Genomic DNA, 24,908 nt, shown 5'->3' with positions numbered 1-24,908 from the left:
CTTATTTTAAGTCTTTTTCAAATATATATAACTATGAAGTGCAGCATATCATTGAAAATTCATTTTCTGCATTAGCACCAGGACTTCTTCCCTGTTGATCTTCGTTGAGTGACGAACATGGCAAAAGGTTTCACGAAGACATTGTGACCATGGAGAAGTGGTATCAAGGCAACTGGAATCCTAAATATTATTGGACAATTACACAAGAGGTATCGGATGCTGAGTACAAATGAAAATAAGTGGCAAAAGATCTTTAGGTCAGCTGAACTAATGTAAGCAATGTGTCAGCATAATTATGTGATGAAACATGCTAAATTCAATAAAAGTTAATTTATTGTTTCTCCAACTTCCTATGTGATACAGCAAATCTGAAATTATCTTGGTGTTTATCTTAAAGTTGTCTATGATAATCCCCAACCTTTTGAAAAAAATTGATGGCCAGTGTAATGACTGATCATACACCAAAATCTTTTTCCTACCTTCTTTCTGGCCATATATCTTTATAGCTATCACATTAAAAAATGCATCTAACCTCTCCTTCAATACATCTCCTGGAAATGTGCCTGCTGGTCAATAGGAACATCGTCTCACTTCTAGTCTAAGTAGTCCAAATAGGATTTTATAGATTTCTGTAAGATCCCCTATTATTCTTCTATTCTCCAATCAATATAGGCCTAATCTACCCAATCTCTCCTCAAACATCAGTCCTGTCATCCCAGAATTAATTCTTGCAGGTGTTACACTCCGTCCAATGACAAGAACATCTTTGACAAGGAATTAAACACTGCATGATAAACACTAAAAACTCATCTATACCCTGAATAGGTGTAGCAAAACATCCTTTCAGATTTATTATCAAAGTACATACATGACATCACATACAAACTTAAGATTAATTTACCTGTGAGTGAGGCAGAATTACCACTTATTGGCAGTTCCAAAAGAAAAACTGACTCAATGTATGCACATAAACAAATGAAGAAATGTAAACAAATTAAATGTGCAATATAAAAAATAAAGTAAGAGTCCTTAAATGAGTCCCTGATTGAGTTTATTGTTGTGGAGTTTGATGGTTGAGGGGTAGCAGCTGTTCCTGAACCTAGAGGTGTGAGTCTTGTGGCACCTATACCTCTCCTGATGGTAGCAGCGAGAACAGAGCGTGAACTGAGTGGCGTGGATCCGACAGAGCATTCCCTATAGACGTTCTTGATGCTGTGGAGGATTTTGCTGTGATGTCCTGGGCTGTGTCCTCTACATTTGACAGGCCTTTCTGCTCAGGGGCATTGGTCTCCCCATACCAGACAGCGATGCAGGCACTTTCTACCAAACATCTGCAGAAATTTGCCAGGGCTTCCGATTTCATGCCAAACCTGCGCAAGCTTTTGAAGGTAAAGGGGCTGATGTGCTTGGGTCCAGGAAATATTCGCCAAGATAGTGACTCCCAAGAACTTAATTTCCTCACCCTCTCCACCTCTGATCCCCCAAATATCACTGGATCATACAATTCTGGTTTTCCCTTCCTGAACTCAACCATCAGCTCCTTGGCTTTGGTGACATTGAGTGTGAGGTTGTTAGTGGTGCATCATTCAGCCCAAGTTTTCAATCTTCCTCCTGTGTGCTGACTCAGTGTTAATTAATACAACCCACTACTGTGGTATCATTAACAAATTTTTAGTGTTGTCATACTGAGCTACGGAATCATAGATGTATAGCGAATAGAGCAGAGGGCAAAGACCTGTGGTGCTCCGGTTCTGATGTAGATTGTGAAGGAGATGTTCTTATCATTTCTCACTGATTGTGGTCTGGAGCTGAGGAAATCCAGGATCCAATTACACAGTGGGATGTTGAGTCCCAGGTCTTGGAGTTTGCTCATCAGTTTTGAGGGAAAGATGGTTTTAAATGCCAAACTGTAGTCAATAAAGAGCATCCTGTTGTATGCATCCCTGCTGTCCAGATGTTTGTGTCGTGCCAGTGAGATTACATCAGCTGTAGCCCTGTTGCTACGGTAGGTGAATTAGAATGGATCCATATCACCGCTCAGACAGGAGCTGATGTGCTTCAACACCAACCTTCAAAACACTTCTTCACTGTTGATGTGAGGGCCTCTGGTTGATAGTTGTTGTGGCAGGTAGCAAACTCTTCTTGAGCAATACAATTGACACCTGATTGAAAGAGGTCGGTACCACACCCTGCCAGAGTGAGATGTTGAAGAGATCCAGAATACATCCTTGCTCATTAACTGCTTTGTGCTAGAATTAATTAGATATTTCAGAAATAGCCTATACATGGAAAAATAATTTGACTATTAGAGGAATCCAAAATACAAACTTGCTAGTCACTATAAATGAATACAAGAACTTAGTTTAAAATCTTTTGATTTAAAGCAAGACAATAGATATGCACAAATGCAGAATAAATTTTATTATTTAAAAATAGCTTGGTTAGGTTTTAGTCAGACATCTCAGGATTTTAATTTAACTTTTATCTTCCATCTGAAATCATGGTACTTTCTAGTCATTTAATTAATTCAGAAATGATCAAAAGTTAGAATATGGTTGCAAACTTTTCAAAAAGAACATTTATAGAATGTGGAATGATCTAAAAAGAAAAGGCTAGAATGATAAAAACCAAGATACCATTAAATTGCAAACCAATACAAATTTGCTAGCACAGGACATCATGAGAATTGGGACATGGACAAAGTTAAGTGAAAATACTAAATTCCCAATATAATAAACCAAATTACTTAATCCAAAATATAGGATAAAAGCAATATTAGAACTCCACAAACAGCAGACTGTCAAGGAAGTCAAATCAACATTTACAATGGCCAAAAGAACACAGAGAGGAAAGCTTTTCAAAGCACTTGGGATAGAGTTGGTTATTGAGATCATCAATTTTAAACAAAGGATTTTCATTTGGGATATATATTAATGACAATAGATTAGTGAGAACAGAATTAAGATCTCAGCATGACTTAAAATTTTAGCATACTTTTTTTCCCATACATTTTAAAAGTATAGTTCAAAAGGAATTCAAAATCCCTTTCAACTCTAAAACATCAGTATGGTAGCTTAAAAGGAAGTTGTTGAAATGATTTTACTGCAATTTCTGCATTGGATTTATATATGAAACTAAACTATTACCTGTTCACCAGTTGATCAAACAAAAGGCTTTGGTTGAGAGTTTCAAATTTGTTTCTCCTTGCACGACCACTTCTTCTAACTTCTGAATCACCATTCATGTGAGAATGATTCCCATCCTCTTGGGATTCACGTCGACTTCCAGGATTTCTGATAACTTTTTGGATAACAATATATTATCAACAAGTTTATCATTTCAATTTGTCTCTTGTAAATTATATACTTGACTGAATTACATACTTCCTATTCCCAGATATGTGATATAACACATGGAAAGATTGGAATCTGCAGCATTGTTTTATTTGGCTAGTTCACATTCAAGACCACTGCTCAAATCTAAACAAATTTTGAGATCAATTATTGCCCTAAATTTTGATGGATTGGTCTTTTTAATTATTTCAATATTTATACCAGATTATCTCAACAGTAGAAAGCAACTACTGCTTCCTTCTTGTAATTTTATAAAATATGGAATTTGGAATGCAAATGTCATAAAATTTTCATAACTTTAAAGCAAGGATTGGTGAAACTGCTGCCTGATAACACTAGTGACCCAGATTCAGTCCTGAGCTCCAGTGCTCTCAGTATGGAGTTTGCACATTTTCCCTGTGACTCTATGGGCTTCTTCAGACAGACATGGTTTCCTCCCACATTCCAAAACTGTGCAGATCGTTAGGTTAATTGGACACAGTGTGGAGCCCATCGTTAAAAGATGTAACAGAACCTGGGGTTTATTAATGGAAATGTGGGAATCATAAGATGGTTTGGGGTTTGAATAGTATAAAAATATAGGTGCTTAACATTGGATGCAGACTTGGTGTGCTGGAGATGCGTCCCTCTGGTGACTTCTGGTGTTATTCTACACTAAATTAATATCTATACCTGTCGCTAGTAAAGACCATTAGATCTATCTTGAGAAATGTAGTGTTTTGGTGGGAATAATTTTCATTTTTCCATTATATAGTATGATACTGATCTTCACATTTGAGGAAGGATGCTCATATATGGGTACCTGTTCAGAGAAGATTACTAGCCTAAAGTCTAAACTGAATAACTTGTCTTATGAAGTAAAGTTAGGCAGGCTAGCAACTACAGGAGTTTCGAAAAGTGAAGGGAGGAGACGTGACTGAAACATTTAAGGACCTGAGGGATCATGAGAATATTTCCTGCTTAGAAAAGTTAAAAACTAAAGACCACAGCTTAAAATTAAAGGGTCCTCACATAAGACAGGGAAGAGGGGCTTTTTTTCTCTCTCTCTGGTTCTTGGGCTCTTCCTCAAAGAGCAATGAACGCAGAGTATTTAATAATTTTACAAGAGAGGTAAGGAGATACAGGGGTCAATGGCCTATTTCTATTCCAAAATTTTGAGCTCATTATCAGAGTTGAATACCAAGATTAGGAGATATACAACAAGAAAAAAAATACTCAAATACCAAAATATAATTTAATTGGTTAATTAAACTGATGATGTCTAACCTGCTTCATAGTACCAGCATTTTATATTTTTATTTCAATTTTCAGCATCCAGATTTTTGCTGTTCCAACTTGTGGTTTTACCAGATATATCAAATATATTATTTAGCCTGTCATGCACTGAGCAGGAGCTTCCAATCTACAAGCATCACTCTTACCAGCATTATGTCACCAATGGAAGTATATTTGAAAGTTATAGTAACTAGCTTTTGCCGGTCATGTGCTCTTCCTCTTCAAAGGGTCCAACTTAAACAAAAAATTTGGGTCCTTACAAATATATGTATACAACTTAATTTCATTTCTTGGTTTTAAGCAAACTTACCCAAACTACTATGCCCATTTTGCATTGATGTCCCTGCACGAGTAGTTAACCTGGGAAAAAAAAAATCAAAATAATAATTATTACCATGGAATGAAATGACAATTTTGACTAAATTTAACATATTGCATAAAGCATGATGCTGTGGAAAATGTTTAGTTATTGCAAATTTATTAGCTTTGAGGCATTGTTTTTGCTGTGCACGTTCAAAATCATAGGTAATAGAGACAATGATATCTGTGGTAATATTATTTCTCCAAATAATATCAAAATGTAGCCACTGATGTTGCAGTGAGTAATTCGAGAGGAGAGAGCAACGAGTCGTAGTTGAGAGGAAGTTCAAACAAAGCTGTTTACAGATGCGCGCAACCTTTTTAAAAACACTGCGTCACGCGCCCCGATTACATCATGACATTCAGCAGCTGGTTTGCTGGAACTTGTAGTGCTGCGACATGGCCTTACCCCCAGAACTGCCTCAGAAAAGTCCAGCTCCAGTTAATTCCTCACACTATGGAACTGTTGGGTGTGGCACTGACCATTCTAGGTCAATGTGTGCAGGTTTTAACTAGTCCACTGTGAACATTTGAGGTTGTTCACCAATGTCTAAGACGCATGTTGTCCTAGAACTACGTAGCACTTTATATGTCTGTAGGTGTGATCTGTGTGCACACCTTCAGACGAAAATATACTCACAATCTCCAAGTTCCTTGGGAATGAAGGAAGATTGTGTACAATGTCTAGAAGCTGCTATAGGAGTTAGTTTTTCTACCTGCTCCCACAGCTTGTATAGTGTCAGTAACAGCTGATCTTCCCATCTACGAGGAGACAGCAGGAACTCTCCAGGGACAGCCAGAGGTGCTCCATCGACCAACTCTGCTGATGATGAGTTGAGGTCTTATTTAGGTGCTGTTCTGATGCCTAATAGCACCCACAGAAGTTCATCTGCCCAATCTGGTCCCTGTAAGTGGGCCCCTAGTGCTGCTTTCAGGTGCCAATGGAACCACTCCACCATACTGTTGGACTGTGGATGACAGGACGTGGTATGGTGGAGCTGCATTCCAACAAGTCTAAATAAAGCATTCCAGATGGCAGAGGTAAAATGCGGAGCTTTGTCTGAAGTGGTATGTCCGGGCAGACCTTAACAAGAGACCCAGAACAAAACAAAAGCTCTTGCGCAAGACTCGGTTGAAGCATCGACCATGAGAACCGGCTCTGGCCACCTAGTAAACATGTCCGTGATGGTAAATAAATATCTGAATCCCCTGGACAGTGGGATTGGGCTGACAATATTGATGTGTACGTGGTCAAATCTGCACTTTAGTAGTTCGAATGACTGGAGCAGAGCATTTATGTGCTTTCGTACCTTCAACTTCCGGCAGTCCACGCACATCGTCGCCCAGTGAGTGATGTCTTTCTTAGGCCATGTCAGACAAATTTATCAGATACTCGGTGGGCCATTGGCCTAATGGAAGGATGAGATAGCCCATGAATGGCATAAAAAATGTTGCATCTCCACGAGGCAGAAACGATAGGGAGTGGTTGTCTTGTCAAGACATTACAAAGTGGCGTATTGCCCTGAGGTTCGAAAGCCAGGTCCTGGACCTACAGGTTTGTAATGGCCATCTTGTATTCAGGTATCTCGACATCTTGCCGTTGAGCCTCTGCCAGGGTGAAATATGCAACACCTTGGGAAAGTGTGCATACTTGTTGAAAAACAGCACAGGAGAGAGCATCAACCACCACATTCCTTTTTTCCAGAGATGTGCTCTATCTTTGTAGAGAACTCTGAAATGTAGGATGTGACACTGCTGACAGGCTGGCTAAGGGTCCAAACCTTTACCGAAAGCAAGTTAATGGTTTGTGGTCTGTAAAGACCGTAAAGTCCCTGGAGGAAGTACCAGAAGTGCCTGACCGCCACGTAAAGTGCCAGCAGATCCTTATTGAAGGTGCTGTATTTGGTCTCTGCTTGGTGAAGGTGCCAGCTGAAGAATGCTAGTGGCTTCCATTATTCATTCAAATATTGTTCTAGCACCCCTCCTACGGCCACGAAAGACACATCTGTCGATAAGGCGATTGGCACACCATCTGCAGATGACTCAAGCATGGATGCGCTTACTAGTGCATCTTTAGTCTCCCAAAAGGCATTTGTAGTCGTCTCCATCCAGCAAAGTTCTTTTTTTTTATTCTGAGATATCAGGTCGTAAAGGGGCTTCATGACATGTGCCACAGCAGGAATGAAACAGCGGTAAAAATTTACCATCTCAAGGAACACTTGGAGACCTTGAGTGTTGATGGCCTCCACTTTAGCAGGTAGTGATTCTGTGTCCCAGGAATTCAATGGGCGCCTGTTCAAACTGGCACTTTTCTGGATTAACCGTGAGCCCGAATTCTCGCAAGTGGCTAAAGAGTAAATGCAGGTATTTTGAATTTTCATCATGCGTGTGGCTGGTGACGAGAACGTCAGGAGATGAAAGTGAAGTCCATGACGTGCCCCACTGCATCCATCAGGCACTGAAAAGTTTGCGCAGCATTTTTCAGCCTGAAGGACATCTGCAAAAATTCAAGTAAGTTGAACGGCGTTACAATTGCCTTTTTAGGCACATCTTCTGGGTTAACATGCACCAAATCTATTTTTTGAGAAAATCCTGGCCCCATAAAGATTTGCTGCAAAGTTATTTATGTGGGGCACAGGATAGTGGTCTACTGTTGATGCACTATTTAGGCATCTGTAATCATCAAAGAGTCTCCAGTCTCCCTTGGCTTTGGGCACCATGTGCAACTGTGATGTCCATGGGCTACCTGGCCCGCGTATAATGGCCAACTCCTCCATTTTAGCGAACTCCTGCTTCACAGGGCGCAACTCTTCAAGCGGCAGTTGACGGGTGCTAACATATACAGGCAGCCCTTCGGTCAGAATATGGTGGCGTCTACCTCTATTTTTCTGATGTGGAATTGTGCCACTGCCTATCTGAACCAGTCTTTGAGTTGCAACATCCAAATGATAGGCAGTTTTTAGGGATACCATTGCACTGTCCATCGCTGATCCAAAATTGGTTTTGGGCCCATTAGGGTCACCAATTGTAGCTACTGATGTCGCAGTGTGTAATTCGAGGAGAAAATATCAAGTTGCAGTTGAAAGGAAGATCAAACAAAACTGTTTACAGGTGCGTGCAACCTTTTTAAAAACGTCGCGTCACAGACACCGATGATGTCACCGTGTTATGACATCATGACATTCAGCAGCCGGTTCGCTGGAACTTGTAGTGCCATTACAAAAGGTTAGTTTCCTCTATTCCTTTAATAATCTCAATAACTATTCACTTTTAGTTACACATATTGTACAATCTACATATGCACCAATTTTTTTTTAATCTTGCTGCAACCAAACAGGCACTTTACTAAAAAAGGGTACAATAGCATACATGATTAAAATTTAAGAGACAATAAATACACAAGATATAGATAATAAGTAATCACAGTTGTTCTAGCACAAGAAAAATAGTATCTTTGAAATAGTGCAGACGGTCCTTTTTGTGGTGCTGAAGCAATCCATTATTTGTGTAGCCAAGAGAGGTTCAAGAGCCTGATAGCTAGTTGGATTTTTAAAAAAACTGTTCTTGATCTGGTTTTATGATTAATCCTTCTGCCCAAAGACAGCAGTGAAAAGATTGTTGACTTCAGGAAAGCCAGAGGTACACAATCCAGTGATCACTGGGGGATCAGAGGTGGAGAAGAGTGAGCAAATTTACGTTCTTGGGATTCACCAACTCGGAGGATCTTTCCTGGACTCAACACACTGACGGCAACGAGAAGAAAGCATGTCGGCGCCTCAACTTCCTCAGGAGTTTGTGAAGGTTTGGTATGACACCAGAAGCCCTGGAAAATTTCTGCACAGGTTTGGTGGAAAGAGGGTGAACAGGCTGCATCACTGTCTGGCATGGGAATTCCAATACCCCAAAGCACAAACCACTCCAAATGGTAGTGGACACCAGCCAGGACATCACAGGTAAAACACTCCCCACTATTGGGTACATCTACAAGGAATGCTGCCATTGGAAGGCAGCAACAATCATCAAAGACCTACACCACCCAGCACACACTCTGTTCTCACTGCTGCCATCAGGAAAGAGGTATAGGTGCCACAAGTTTCAGGAACAACTGCTACCCCTTCACCATCAGACTCCTCAGAGACTCGTTTAAGGATTCTTACTTGTGCAGTTCATTGATTTTCTTTTGTTCTCTCTGTATTGCAAAGTTGGTTTGTTTATATTCATTATCTGTTTACAGTTATTTTATTTGTTTACATGTTTACACTGTGTACAGTTTATTTTTTGCACGACTAGTTACAGTGGTTATTCTGCTGTGCCTGCAGGAAAAAGAATCACAGGGATATATGTGATGTTATGTAGACCGCAGAGCCCACCTCACTGACAAAAGGCAAAGGAGGAAAAACCCAACACCCAACCCCAACCAACCAATTTTCCCCTGCAACCGCTGCAACCGTGTCTGCCTGTCCCGCATCGGACTTGTCAGCCACAAACGAGCCTGCAGCTGACGTGGACTTTTTACCCCCTCCATAAATCTTCGTCCGCGAAGCCAAGCCAAAGAAGAAAGAAAAAATGTACTCTGACAATAAATCTGAATCTGAACAAGGTGATGAGAGGTCTTTTGTGATGTTGGCTGCCTTCTTGAGGCAGTACCTAACAAAGATGCCTTCACAAGATGCGGTCAGAACCTGTGTTTGGTACCTTCTGTGTAAATGAACATTCAAATACCTAAAGCAGGCTGTGATGCAACTGGTCATATATTTTCCACAGTGAATCTGTACAAATTTCATAGAGTTTGACAACATTTCAAATCTCATCAGACTTAATAGAAAGTAGAGGCGTTGCTTGCCTTTTTCATGGTTGCCTCCATGAGAGGTCTTCTGAAATATGGACTCCCAGGAATTTGAAGTGCTAACCCTTTCCACCCCATCTCATCAATGTGGACAGATGCATGGTCCATGGGCCTCTACTTTTGATAATCAACAATAAGCTGCTTGTTCTTGGTGACTTTGAGAACAAGATTGTTGTTCTATTGTACTGATGAATAAAAAAAGTTGAGAGCACCATCATCAGTCCCTGAACCAATTTTGACATTGAGCACATTTTTCAATAATAATTTTAAATGATTTTATTGAATAATCAACTTGTATTATAGTGCATTTTACAGTATATCCAGAGGATAGTTTAAAATCAGGTGTACTTAAATGAAATTGTTGTTGTAATGGGGAAAACACAATTATGTTGCCAGCAGCTACAAGTATCATACAATCATTACTAGACCATGCAGTTTTTGTACTTGAACTGATGATGGGGATGACCTCCATGCTGTCCTTCAAAATTTGTCATGCAATCTTTTATGTCCACCTAAATGGTTAGGAGAGAACTCAAACATCTAAAAGGTTGCAAGTCCAAAAAAAATGTAGCATTTCCCAGATGGTGCACAGGAAAATAAATCTAGATTTTGTTGCTCAAGTCTCTGCATAATGAAGTAAAATGAATCACAATCAGACTCTACCAATCTCAATGTAAAAGTATCCATTTTAGTTGAAAAATGCCATAAGGTAGAAGAATATTTTGTTTGCAATACCAACATCTCAGTTGTGGTTGCTATGGTTATAACTGGGTCAAAATGAACACATCAGCATTTATTTTTAACTGAAATCACATGAGCAAGTGAAGTTGCTGATTCAAGTTTGTGAAAGTGAAAACAAATGTATTCAAGAGTTTATTCAAGGTTATTTTTATACATTTTGGTTTGACCATGTAGAAATTACAGCGTTTCTTATACATAGTCCCCTCATTTCAGGGCACCATAATGCTAGAAACATTTGGCTTCACAGGTGATTGTGATTACTCAGGTACATTTAATTGCATCATTGGTGCAGGTATAAGAGAGCTAGGCTTGGGTCTAAGCTTTTGATCACCTTTGGAGCCTGTAGTTGCCATTTTTAAACACGAGGACCAGATTTGTGCCAATGAAAGTCAAAGAAGCCATTATGAGGCAGAAAAAAAACAAGAATTAAACAGTAAGAGACATCACCCAAACATTAGGGATTCCAAAAACCAATAGCTTGGAACATTATTAAGAGAGCGAAGTGGTGAGCTCAGTAATCACAAAGGAACTGGTATTCCAAGGAAGACCTCCACTGCTGAGGACAGAAAAATTCTCATCATGAAAAAAAATCCCCAAATGAACGTCCAACTGATCAGAAGCTGTCTCCAGGAGGCAGATGTGAATATGTCAATGACTACTTCCTGTGTTTGTATCAATATGTTATAATTAATGTCATACGATTTAAAATTATAAATATTTTTTTAAATGATTACTTCCTGAAGAAGATTTCATGAACAAATACAGCAGCGACACTGAAAGATGTAAACCACTAGTTAGCCAAAGAGACGATGATCTGTCAAGAAGTTTGTCAAGAAGTATTTAAGAGCCTGCAGAATTCTGGAAAAAGGTCTTGGGATATCCACACCTGCCCCCTGAAAAGTGTTTCTGATCTGTTGGACTTACGTTTGGTGATTTTTTTTTCTTCAGTATGATGAGAATTCTTCTGTCATCAGCAGTGGAGATCTTTCTGGGAAACAAGTCCCTTTGCTATTACGGAGCTCACCAGTACGCTCTTTCTTCTTAATGATATTCTAAACTGTTAATTTTGGTAATCCTAAGGTTTGGGCAATGTTTCTTACTGCCTTATTCTTGTTTCTCGGTATCATAATGGCTCTTTCGACTTCCATTGGCACAACTCTTCTCATGTTGAAAAATTGAACACCAAAGGTGATCATAAACTTAGAAGCAAACCAAGCTCTCTTATACCTGAACAGGTGAAGCAATTAAACTTACGTAAGTACTCACAAACATCTGTGAAGCCAAATGTCCCAAACATTATGGTGTCCTGAAATGAAGGTCTATATATAAAAAGAGCTATAATTTCTACATGGTCAAACCAAAATGTATACAAATAACCTTGAATAAATTCTGTAATGTTCACTTTAATTACATATGAATTGTTTGATTACAAATGTATAACTGTGGAGCACAGGAACAAATAGAGGAAAAAAGTGTCTTTGTCCCAACACACATACATACATACATAAATGTGTACTTGTTGTATATGTGTACATATGTACACTATAATCATGAAAGATTTTTGGGAACAAAGAGTGAAACATTCTTTTAACTCAGTGATGAATCAGGAAAAAGAATGACGGGGAAAAAAAGGAAAAGCAGGAAGATTTTCTTCTCTCACATACAGGTATCTACGGCAATTAAAAGGGAGAGGGAATAAATAATTTCAAAAAAAAATATGAAATCTACTGTTCTTTTTCCCAATTGGGTCAAGGAAGGAAACTAACACCGATGGACCAGGCATGCATGATGGTCAACAGTTACTTTCTAAGCCAAAATTTCAAATTGTGTTAAGTTTTCTGAGTGCATTGACAATGTTAAAAGAATGGCAATAAATAATGTGGCACATAATAAAGAACCAACATTAATTTGTCACCAATGCCTTCATGTAAACACTTAAGTATAAATCGTGCTGCTAACTTTACTCACCTGGATTGCCTTGTGGAGCCACACCATTCTTCTGCTGGACCACTGTTATGGGGACTATGTTCAGTTGAAATATCACTAGATACTGGATCAGCATTCCGTCGCCTCAGCTTTGCTGGTGGTTCTGCCTGACAATCACTCAAACTTGCCTCATCATTACCAGGATCCTGAGTAAAGAAAACTTTGTATATAAAAAAAGTACATATTCAAGAATAAATCTTGTCCTGTCTAGTGAAAGATTTTTTATTTCCCAGGTCACATATTCAAATAGCTATACCCATCGGGAAAAAGATATGAAAGTACAGTATCAAACCCAGAACTACCAAGCTGAGGAACAGATTATTTCCACAAGCAATGAGTCTATTTAATGACTACTATAACAACTCTTCATGACTCAACTATTTATTAAGAGTATTTATGTTAATATATGTACATATCTACTATGTATTGTTTGTCTGTATGTATGTGATGTGAGGCGCCTGCAAGCTCACACCAAGACACAAGAGAAACTTGTCCGTGAACTACTCTTTGCAGACGATGCCGCTTTAGTTGCCCATTCAGAGCCAGCTCTTCAGCGCTTGACGTCCTGCTTTGCGGAAACTGCCAAAATGTTTGGCCTGGAAGTCAGCCTGAAGAAAACTGAGGTCCTCCATCAGCCAGCTCCCCACCGTGACTACCAGCCCCCCCACATCTCCATCGGGCACACAAAACTCAAAACGGTCAACCAGTTTACCTATCTCGGCTGCACCATTTCATCAGATGCAAGGATCGACAATGAGATAGACAACAGACTCGCCAAGGCAAATAGCGCCTTTGGAAGACTACACAAAAGAGTCTGGAAAAACAACCAACTGAAAAACCTCACAAAGATAAGCGTATACAGAGCCGTTGTCATACCCACACTCCTGTTCGGCTCCGAATCATGGGTCCTCTACCGGCACCACCTACGGCTCCTAGAACGCTTCCACCAGCGTTGTCTCCGCTCCATCCTCAACATCCATTGGAGCGCTTTCATCCCTAACGTCGAAGTACTCGAGATGGCAGAGGTCGACAGCATCGAGTCCACGCTGCTGAAGATCCAGCTGCGCTGGGTGGGTCACGTCTCCAGAATGGAGGACCATCGCCTTCCCAAGATCGTGTTATATGGCGAGCTCTCCACTGGCCACCGTGACAGAGGTGCACCAAAGAAAAGGTACAAGGACTGCCTAAAGAAATCTCTTGGTGCCTGCCACATTGACCACCGCCAGTGGGCTGATAACGCCTCAAACCGTGCATCTTGGCGCCTCACAGTTTGGCGGGCAGCAACCTCCTTTGAAGAAGACCGCAGAGCCCACCTCACTGACAAAAGGCAAAGGAGGAAAAACCCAACACCCAACCCCAACCAACCAATTTTCCCTTGCAACCGCTGCAATCGTGTCTGCCTGTCCCGCATCGGACTTGTCAGCCACAAACGAGCCTGCAGCTGACGTGGACTTTTTACCCCCTCCATAAATCTTCGTCCGCGAAGCCAAGCCAAAGATGTGATGTATGCATGTATGTTTTATACTGATTTACACTGTGGACTGGACAATGCTATTTTATCTTCGTCCGCGAAGTCAAGCCAAAGAAAGAAAAAGACTGATACAATCAGATGACAAGTAACTTTTTTTTAATTTATTTTTTTTAAATAAACTTCAGCAAGGCAACTTCCACTCCTTAAAAAAATAAACTGTAGCCTCACACCCACATTTAAACTACAACAGGACTATCAGCCAGATGACAAATAACTTGAATTAACTCTGAAAAATGAATGCTTTCAGTACAAACATATACTTTAAATTAACTTCACAAATCTTAACTCGACAATGATCCTGTCAATTTTTGTCAATATTTCCTTTCCAATCTTATTATGCAACACTTGCCGACCGAAGAAAAGAAAATTGCTATAAAGATAAAATTATACATGAGCAAAACTCAAAATTGTGAATCGGTATTGAATAGAATCAAGTAAAATTATTAGTTATTCCAATAAGTAATTTAAATGATTTCAAATAATTGTGTGACATTATTGATCTCACATCACAGAAATAGAATCTTTACTGCTCATTTATACCCCAAGTTTCCTTTCCCCATTCCCTTTCACTGCATCGATTTGCTCTCAACATCCAGTTGTGATGAAAAACCATCCAATTGAAAGGTTAACAGTAGCCCCTTTTCCACTGGCACCTTGTTCAAGGAATTAATGGGGAATTCTCCAGTGGAAAAGGAAAACAACATGCCGATGATGTTAAATCATGCCAGGGATTGACGTCCTCTACCCCTACTCATATCCTCGGCGTCAGCTGACCCTGGCATGTTGATTAAACCAATGATGAACTTCCATCCATTCCATTCAAAGTAGACACTCCTATCCCCAGGGATAAGTTGTGTTCAGTGGAAAAGCAGTCAGTGTCCCGGGTTAAAGGTGGCCCAGTGGAAACGGCAAAAACCACTTCCTATTCTAGGGCACTGCACAGCCAATTTACTGGGATGCCAGTGGAAAAAGGGGCTTGTATCTCTCCCCAGAAATGTCCCTTAACTGCTGAATATTTGTAGCAATTTCTATTTTCACTCTTATTTAGGTATTATTTCATTCCTTTCACACAATATTGGGCATGAGAGCATCAATCAGGTAGAAGGACTTTAAGGTGAACAAAGAGGAAAATCTAAATTATCAAGAGATAATATTGATAAAGCACTATTAACTTCTATCTTTAATAGCACTTTTAACAGTATCCAAGCAGACTTTAATTAAACTCTTCAAACACTGGTGACCTTAAAAAGTCAAAGTTTGAAATGTTAAACATTCAAGAATTTAGGCAGACCTGTGGCACACCAAAGATTAAAATAAAACATTCAAAAATATAATTAAAACCACTAAAGTAAATAGTATAACTGTCGGAGCAAACCAGGATTATGGATCATTTCTACAGTTATGTGATGGAGAAAGTGTGCTGAACGACTGCATCATGGTCTAGTATAGGGACACCAATAGGCCTGAGCTTAAAGCCCTCCAAAAAGGTAGTGAACACAGTCCAGTACATCACAGACAAAACCCTACCCACTATCAAAAACATCTACAGGGATTGGCTTTAACTGTGGCTAGAAAATATTTGGCAATTACTTGGGAAAATGAGACTGATTTGAATATTCAACGATGGCATTTAGAAATGAGGTCTTATATTCCATTGGAAAAGATTACTTATAATTTACATAATAATTATTCTTTCTTTGTTATAGGTTGGAGCCCGTATATGAGATTGCCCCCCACAATTGATGGGGTTGCACAAAACCATGACGATAATTGAAGTTTGTTATGCAAGTTGATCACCTCTTCTGCTCTACCTTTTTCTTTCTTTTGGGGTAGTTGGGGGGGGGGGGGGGGGTTGGTGGGTTGGGATGGAGGGTTATATGGGTAAAATATTATGTATTTATATTTTTAATGTGTGCAAGATAGTTTTTTAATGTGTGCAAGATAGTTTTTTACAACAATATGTAGAGGTGCCGACCAGAGAAGGAGCAGTGTTAGATCTACTGTTGGCAAATGGGATGGGTCAAGTGACGGAGGTTAGTGTTGGCGAGCACTTCGGGTCCAGTGATCATAATGCCATCAGCTTCAATGTCATTATGGAAAGAGAGAAATCAGGGCCAAGGATTGAGGTTTTTGATTGGGGAAAAGCTAGACTTGAGGAGATGCGAAAGGACTTGCAGGGTGTGCATTGGGACAATTTGTTTTATGGGCAGGATGTAGTAGAGAGATGGAAGTCTTTTAAAGATCAGATTTTGAGAGTGCAAAAGCTTTATGTTCCTGTTAGGTTAAAAGGAGGGGCAAAAGGTTTGAGAGAGCCGTGGTTTTCAAGGAATATTGGAAACTTCGTTCGAAGAAAAAGGGAGGCGTACATTAGATATAAGAAGCATGGAGTTAAGGAGATGTTTGAAAGATACATTGAATGTAAGAGGAATCTTAAGAGAGGAATTAGGAAAGCTAAAAGAAGGTACGAGAAAACTATGGCAAGCAGGGTGAAAACTAATCCAAAAGAGTTCTACAAATATGTTAATGGTAAGAGGAAAGCTAGAGACAAAATTGGTCCCTTAGAAAATCAGAGCGGAAAACTGTGTGTGGAACCTAGAGAAATGGGGGAGATATTGAACAGTTTCTTTTCTTCGGTATTCACTAAGGAGAAGGATATTGGGAGATGTGGGATAAAAAAAGCAAATTGGGTAAATATGGGGAATATAGAGATTACAAAAGGTGTAGTTTTAAGGCTTTTGAAGAATATAAAGGTGGATAAGTCTCCGGGACCAGACGGGATCTTCCCCAGGACATTGAGAGAAGTGAAGGAGGAAATAGCAGAGGCTCTGGCGGTAATTTTTCAAATGTCATTAGATATGGGGATAGTGCCAGAGGATTGGCGCATTGCGCATGTGGTTCCGTTATTTAAAAAGGGTTCAAGGAGGAAGCCTGGCAACTATCGGCCTGTAAGTTTGACATCTGTGGTAGGTAAAATAATGGAGAAAATTCTTAGAGATAGTACTTATAAACATCTGGATAGACAGGGTCTGATCAGGAGCACTCAACATGGATTTGTGGGAGGAAGGTCATGTTTGACCAATCTGATTGAATATTTTTGAAGAGGTGACTAGGAATGTGGATGAGGGTAGCGCAGTGGATGTTGTCTATATGGACTTCAGTAAGGCCTTCGATAAGGTACCACATGGAAGGTTAGTTAGGAAGGTGCAGTCTTTAGGTATAAATTTTGAGATAGTCAAATGGATTGAACATTGGCTGAAAGGGAGAGGCCAGAGAGTGGTAGTGGATAATTGTCTGTCAGGTTGGAGGCCGGTGACCAGTGGTGTGCCTCAAGGATCTTTATTGGGCCCATTGTTGTTCGTTATATACATTAATGATCTAGATGATGGGGTGGTGAATTGGATTAGTAAATATGCAGACGATACTAAGATAGGTGGAATAGTAGATAATGAAGAAGGTTTTCAAGGATTGCAGAGGGATTTGGGCTGCTTAGAAAAGTGGGCTGAAAAATGGCAGATGGAATTTAATGCTGATAAGTGTGAGGTGCTTCATTTTGGTAAGAAGAATCAGAATAGGACATATGTGGTAAATGGGAGAGCATTGAGGAATACAGAAGAGCAGAAAGATTTAGGAGTGACGGTACATCGTTCCCTGAAGGTAGAAACTCATGTGAATAGGGTGGTGAAGAAGGCTTTTAGTATGCTGGCCTTTATCAATCATTGCATGGAATATAGGAGTTGGGAGGTGATGTTGAGATTGTATAAGACGTTGGTGCGGCCTAATTTGGAGTTCTGTGTGCAGTTCTGGTCGCCTAATTATAGGAAGGATATAAACAGAGTGGAGAGAGTGCAGAGAAGGTTTACCAAAATGTTGCCTGGGTTTAAGCATCTGGAGTATGGGGAGAGATTGGACAGATTGGGTCTTTATTCTTTGGAGCGTAGAAGGTTGAGAGGGGATTTGATAGAAGTATTTAAGATTATGAAAGGGATAGACAGAATGGATGTGGATAGACTATTTCCGTTAAGAGGAGGAAAGTTTAAAACAAGAGGACATGAGTTAAGAATTAAGGGGCAGAGGTTTAGAGGTAACATGAGGGGGAACTTCTTTACTCAGAGAGTGGTAGCTGTGTGGAATGATCTTCCGGGAGAAATAGTGGCAGCGGAGTCAATTGTATTATTTAAGAAAAGGTTGGACAGGTATATGGATGAGAAGAAGATGGAGGGTTATGGGCATTGTGCAGGGAGGTGGGATTAGAAAGGGGTGTTTGGTTCGGTGTGGACTAGAAGGGCCTAATGGCCTGTTTCCATGCTGTAATTGTTATGTTATGTTATTATGATCAATAAATAAAAATTTCCCAAAAAAAAAGATATCTACAGAGAATGCTGCCGTTGAAGAGCAGCCTCAATCATCAGGAATCAACACCATCCAGCACACACAATATTCTCACAGCTGCCATCAAGTAAGAGGCATAGGTGCCACAAGACGTGCACCACCAGGTTCAGGAACAGTTGCTGCCCCTCCACCATCAGACTCCTCAACAAATATTTAATCAGGGACTCATTTAAGGACTCTTACTTTTACACTTTAATGATCTTTTTTATTCTCTCTGTATTGCACTTTGTTTACATTTTGGGTTTTTTTGCACTATCAATAAGTGCCTGCCTCACCAGCAGGAAAAAGAACTTCGGGGTTATATGTGGTCATTTATGTATTTTGACAATAAACTGGAAATCAGAATCTGAACAGATAAGCAAGATGGTATACAAACAGAAAAAAATGGGCTTTAATTGAGAGAATATAGGGATGTCCAGCCAAATGGTCATTCTGATATTTTTGAGTGCTTGGAGCACACAAAGAACTTAATAACAATATAGGAGGGTAAATATGCCTCTACAGCACTCTTTAATAACCTCAAAATAGGACTAAAAATATGTATCTGCCATTTCCTAAAATATCTTTACTTTTATTTGCTTGAAATGATAACCAGATATTGTTGTAACACTTTTATTTGAACAAAACAGTCTATAGCTCTTTAGGCCATTAGACTACAGACTGGATGGACTGGGGACAGTTGTAAAATGTCACTCATGCTTGCTACTTATTTAAACAGTATGAAGTTTTAAACTAGCACCCCTTTCTTTTTGCTGCACAATCTTCATATCTACAGTTGTCATTTCCTCCACAAAGTGTTTATTATGCGCATCATAGAGTTTTTTTTTTAAAAAGAGCAAAGTGGTTAAAAGTTGGAACTCATTGCTTTTAATAGTGGTAGAAACAGAATCAATCAGGGCTTTCTAAATGAACTGGACAGACCTGCAAAGAAAATAGTAGGGAATATTTTATAAAACCAATAGTGTTCTAGAAGAGGGACAAATCAAGATTTAACCTGGGTGAAATCAAGAAATTTCCACCCAACAAGAGGTCTATGATGCACTTAATTGTTTACAAAGTAATAAATCTCCAAGAAAAGATGGATTTCCAAATAAATTGTATAAAGAATTTAAAGATTTATTGATTCCTCTATTTATGAAGGTAATAGAACAAGCTTTTAAATCATATAATCTTCCAGTAACTTTTTTAATGGCGATAATTATTGTTATTCCTAAAAAAAAGAGGCCATTAAAACCAGCTTCATATACACCTATATTGTTATTAAATGTTGACTATAAAAATATAGCAAAAGTATAAGTGAATAGGATTAATGATATCTTCCTTGAATTAATAAAGGATCAGACAGGTTTTGTTAAAAATAGACAAACTTCAGAGAATATAGTAAAGTTACTAATTCACTTAGCACAGAAGAAAAAAATATTTCAGTGTAGCAGTGGCTTTAGATGTAGAAAAGGTTTTTGATAGGTTAGAATGGGATTTTTTATTTAAAGTTTTGAGTAATTTTGGTTTTGGACTGAATTTTAGAAATTGGATTAAAGCTTTGTATAAAAATCCTAAAGCCAAAGTAATAACAAACAGATAGGTGTCCCAATCTTTTAATTTAGCTAGATTGAGCTTTATTTGCTTTGGCTATAGAACGACTTGCACAAAAGATTTGTACTGATCAACAGTTGAAATGATTTGTAATATATCAGAATGAACACAAAATTAGTTTATTTAGTTGAATTATTATTGCTGGAAATTTTGAGAATATAGCTCCTAAATTATCTTTATCAGATTTTCAATTGAAATTTGTTAAATTTTTGGTAATAGCAAGGAAATGTATTGTTGTTACTTGGAAATCAGACATTTCATTAACATTAGGAAGATGGCATACAGAGATTCAAAGTTGTATCCCTTTAGAAAAAAATTACAAATAATCTCAAGGGTTTAGTTGGTTTTAAAGGTTTTTTTTTGTAGTTGCTTTTTTCATTTTTTCTCTTTACTGTATATATCAATAAACATAGATTTGTAAAATCTCTAACTTCATGATTTGATACTCACTGTTAGCATAACAGTTGACTCACTGTTGACTTAAATAAAATATTCAAAAAAAAGAAATTTCTACCCACCATCAAATGAACAAATCTGGGGAAAAAAAATTGCTGCAGAAATTGCTTTGAAATAAGAAAGATGTTGATTGATGTAGTTACAGTAATTCAAGTATTTTTCCTATCACATTGTTATCCAGAATTTGAAAAATGCATTACAACATCTAATAACCCTGGCAAAAAGAAACACATCCAGTCAAAGCAAATGAATGTTCAAATATCATCTAAATGTTGGTTGATGGAGTTAAATATTAAAACTCTGATATCCCACTACCCAATTGTTCAGCAAACCCAATGGTTTGGTAGCTGGCTCATCGGGTTCCAATTCCTGCAATCTCTGTGACACAGATGCACTGCTACCTGCGCTCCCTTCTAAACACTGGACTCCAAGTTCAGCCGTTTCCTCAGACATATCTGAACTCCAGTTCTCTCATTGCTTTTGACGCATCAGGACTCCAGTTTCCATATTCCTTCAGAAGCACCGGGACTCCTGTTCTCTCATTGCCTCTGATATATCAAGGTTCCACTTTCCACGTACTGTCATACACAACAGGGCTTCGTTTCCTGCATCTTCTGATGCACCAGGCCCTAGTTCCTGTGCCCTCTTGAAACTGTGAAGTGCAATGCACTTTTAATGGAAATAACATGCAAAATTACAAAACAATCAACCTCTAGTTCTAAAGTTCCAGGTGCGCCAGAGCAATGTAGTTTTGCTGCAGATGATAAGTTTGATGATTTACTGGAAATAAAAATAAGCAAATTCAAGAAACCAAAAGAAATATCTGTAAAGTTACATTATCAAGTCATACAGCACAGAAACAGTGCTTTCAGCTAAACAAATAAATATCAACCCATCTATAAAAATCCCATTCACCCGCACTTGGTTCATAGCCTCCAGTGCAATTCAAGAGGTCGTCTACATACTTATTACATTTTATGACGGTATCCACCTCCTCCACACCCTCAGAAAGAGCATTCCCAATTCCAACCATCATCTAACTCATTACAGTGAAATATGCCCTTGCATTTTAGGCATCTCTGCTAGTTTCTTCCATTTTCACTATCTAACCACATCATAATTTGACATTTCTATCATGTCCCCACATCAGCCTTCTTCATGGTAAGGATAATAAACTCCACAGCTGAAATGGACCATTCCAAGTATCACCCTGCTCCATCTCCTCTGCACCATCTTCATTGTATTTCAATATAGAATTAATGCATGCAAGTGGGATTAGTATGGATAAGAATGATTATTGACATAAATGATGAAATAGATTGAACATTTCTACACTGTACAACTTTAACTTTGTGTCTATTTAATCAATCAACCTAATTTCATCCAAGAGATATTTCCTTGTTCCACTCATCACTCCCCATCTCTGCTACCCAAGAGTAGCTGGCTGTCTTCATTTTTTAGTTCCAACAAAAGGCCACAGTCCTAAAACGTTAACTATTTATCTTTCCAGAGATGTTGTCTGACCTGCTGAGTTTTTCCAACCTTCATTTTCAGAATCCAAGCATCCACAGTTTTAGATTTTTATTCACTGACCAATATTATTCTTTACCAAAAACTAAATTTCTTCATTATCATCACCACCAATTGTCACGTCATCAGCAGATCTGAGGAAATTCGATATGTCACAAAGACTTGAAAACTTCTACAGATGTACCGTGGAGAGCATTATGCCTGGTTGCATCACTGTTTGGTATGGAGGTGCCAATGCTCAGGATAAGAAAAAAAACTCCAAAAGGGCATTAACTTGGCCTGTGATATCACGGGCATCAGTCTCACTCCATCAAGGACAACTACATAAGGCTGTCTTAAGAAGCAGCCTCTATCCTCAAGGACCTCACCACCCAGCCCATGCACTGTTAATTCTGATATCATTGGGAAAAGGTACAGAATCCTCAGAGACACAAGGACCTCTGCCATCAAATTCCTGAATGAACAATGAACCAGAGACTCTGCCTTACTTTGATTTTTTCTTGCATTATTTTTATTTATTTTGTAAGGGAGTTTTTTTTCCCAAATGTTTGCACTGTGATTCTGCCGCAAAACAACAAATTTTGTGGCATGTTCATGACAATAAATTCCGATATGTTGGATGTGAAGCCTGGTGGACAGGATTCCCCTTATCCTTACTTAATACTCCACCAGCCTCCACAACCAACATATCATCCTCTGCCATTTCTGCCACCTACAATGTGATCCCACCCAACAGACACATCTTCCGTTCTCCAGCTCTCTCCACCTTCTGCAGGGACTATGCCCTCCGTGATTTCCTAGTTAATTCGTCCCTTCTCGCCAATTGCATCCTTGGTATCTACCCCTGTGACTGCAGGAAATGCTTTAGTTGTACCCACACCTCCTTCTTCGCAACCATTCAGGGCTCTATACAACCTTCCAAGTGAAGCAAGACTTCACTTTTGAATCTGCAGCTGTCGTCTAAGGTATAGGGTGCTCCCATAGTGGCCTGCTCTACATCGGAAAGACTGGATGTAGTCTGAGAGATCACTTTGTTGAGCATCTTCATTCTATCTGCTGCAATAGTGGAGATCTCCCTGTGGCAACGCATTTCAATTCCCTGTCCATAATCATGCCAACATGTCTGTTCGTGCTCACACGCATTGCCAAATTGAGACCACCTGCAAATTGGAGGAACAACACCTCATATTCTATCTGGCACCCTCCAACATGCATTAACGTCGACTTCTCCAGGTTTCATTAGGCCCCCATGCTCATCTCTCTCTTTTCTTATCCTTTTATCTCCTTTCCTCCAGCTTCCTATCCATTCTCTCTTTCTTTCCCATCCCTCTGCTGTCTTTCTCCCAGTTCTGTTTTCACCAAGTTACCATCCTCCCCCAATCAATACTCAGGTTTTTGCTCTTATCCATGCCCATTTGTGGCCTTTAGGCCTGTGCTCCTCTCCTTGCCCCTCTTCCTTCCCCCTCATCTTTGTATTCAGCTGCCTTCCTGCATCTTGCTTATACCATGACAAAGGGCTGAAGCCCAAAATGATTATATATTCTGTATATGCCTCCTATTGATGCTGCAGGCTCTGCTGAGTTTCTCAAGCCCTTTTGTGTCAATAGCCAAAACCTTTTTTCCAAGGGTGGGGAATCTAAAACTCGAGAGGACAGATTTAAGGTGAAAGGGAAAAGTGGGTGACCTTCTTCACACAAAGAAGGTATATGGAACAAGAAATGGTAGATGTAGGGCAAACAGTAATGTTCAAAAGCCATTTAGATGTTAATTGGAAAGGTTCAAAGGGATATGGGCCGAACGCAGACAAATGATACTAGCTTGGTTGGCATGGACAAGTTGGGTGTTTCCATGTTGTAGAACTCTATGGCTTTAATTACAGCTGTAACTAACTCCAAAATGAATACTTCAATAGGTCTGCCAAGTCCTTTCTCACATTCACTGCCTAAACTTTCAAACCATATTTCAAAACCTATTTTTATTTCCACCATTTCTCAAAACACCTCAACTCTTCCAAGACAAAAGCACAATTCCTACAAGTTCCAGAATACAAATCGTATGAAATAGAAAAATGTCAAAAAATACAAACTTGTGGGAGGAAGACAAAATCAAAACAAAAATTCCCAAATGTGCACTGATACTTTTGTGGCAAACTTCACTTCTATAAAATTTAGAGGGTATATCTTGTTAAAGCAGATTCTTTGCAAACATACATATTTTTTAAAATTAGCCATCTCCCATGATAATTTTTATTCCACCTTGGGTTTTGAGATTCTTAATATGATTAAGCTCTCTTGACCTAGCAGTTTCTGTGAGCATAATGGTTTCACTGAGTTGTCCCACCTCAATGAAGTTGTTGAGCAGCTTTATTTGTTTTCTATGCTACAAATATTCAACAGCCAAACACTTGATTCAAATGTGTGTAATTTTAATTTCAGACCAGTTTGTAATAAGATACTTCAGCATGCAAACTAGTTTGGTGAGATACTTAGGCAAGATGAAACTGGTGAAATTGCCATGATTCTTGTGCAGCACAAGTACTGAAGATTCTTCTTTCTTTCTTTGGCTTGGCTTCGCGGACGAAGATTTATGGAGGGGGTAAAAAGTCCACGTCAGCTGCAGGCTCGTTTGTGGCTGACAAGTCCGATGCGGGACAGGCAGACACGGTTGCAGCGGTTGCAGGGGAAAATTGGTTGGTTGGGGTTGGGTGTTGGGTTTTTCCTCCTTTGCCTTTTGTCAGTGAGGTGGGCTCTGCGGTCTTCTTCAAAGGAGGTAGCTGCCCGCCAAACTGTGAGGCGCCAAGATGCACGGTTTGAGGCGTTATCAGCCCACTGGCGGTGGTCAATGTGGC

At 39.4% G+C, this 24,908-nt stretch overlaps 1 protein-coding gene across 6 annotated transcripts in view; it reads right to left on the bottom strand.

Moving 5' to 3' along the window:
* atad2b (ATPase family AAA domain containing 2B) overlaps positions 1-24,908 on the bottom strand; it is a 169,073-nt gene that overhangs the window by 100,419 nt on the left and 43,746 nt on the right. For all 6 annotated transcript variants that reach the window (XR_011340434.1, XM_069886403.1, XM_069886398.1 and 3 more), the window contains exons 2-4: positions 12,544-12,707; positions 4,939-4,988; positions 3,147-3,300 (exon numbers count right to left, since the gene is read on the bottom strand). Coding sequence is in view for 5 of the 6 variants with exons in the window: in XM_069886403.1 (XP_069742504.1) it covers positions 3,147-3,300; positions 4,939-4,988; positions 12,544-12,707 (368 nt within the window). In the remaining variant the exon portion in view is untranslated. The remainder of the gene's footprint in view (positions 1-3,146; positions 3,301-4,938; positions 4,989-12,543; positions 12,708-24,908) is intronic.

The sequence above is a fragment of the Narcine bancroftii genome, chromosome 6 (assembly GCF_036971445.1).
Source record: "Narcine bancroftii isolate sNarBan1 chromosome 6, sNarBan1.hap1, whole genome shotgun sequence".
Taxonomy (NCBI): Eukaryota; Metazoa; Chordata; class Chondrichthyes; order Torpediniformes; family Narcinidae; genus Narcine; species Narcine bancroftii.
The sequence above is the reverse complement of the archived record's forward strand: the minus strand, read 5'-3'. Positions and strand labels throughout refer to the sequence as shown.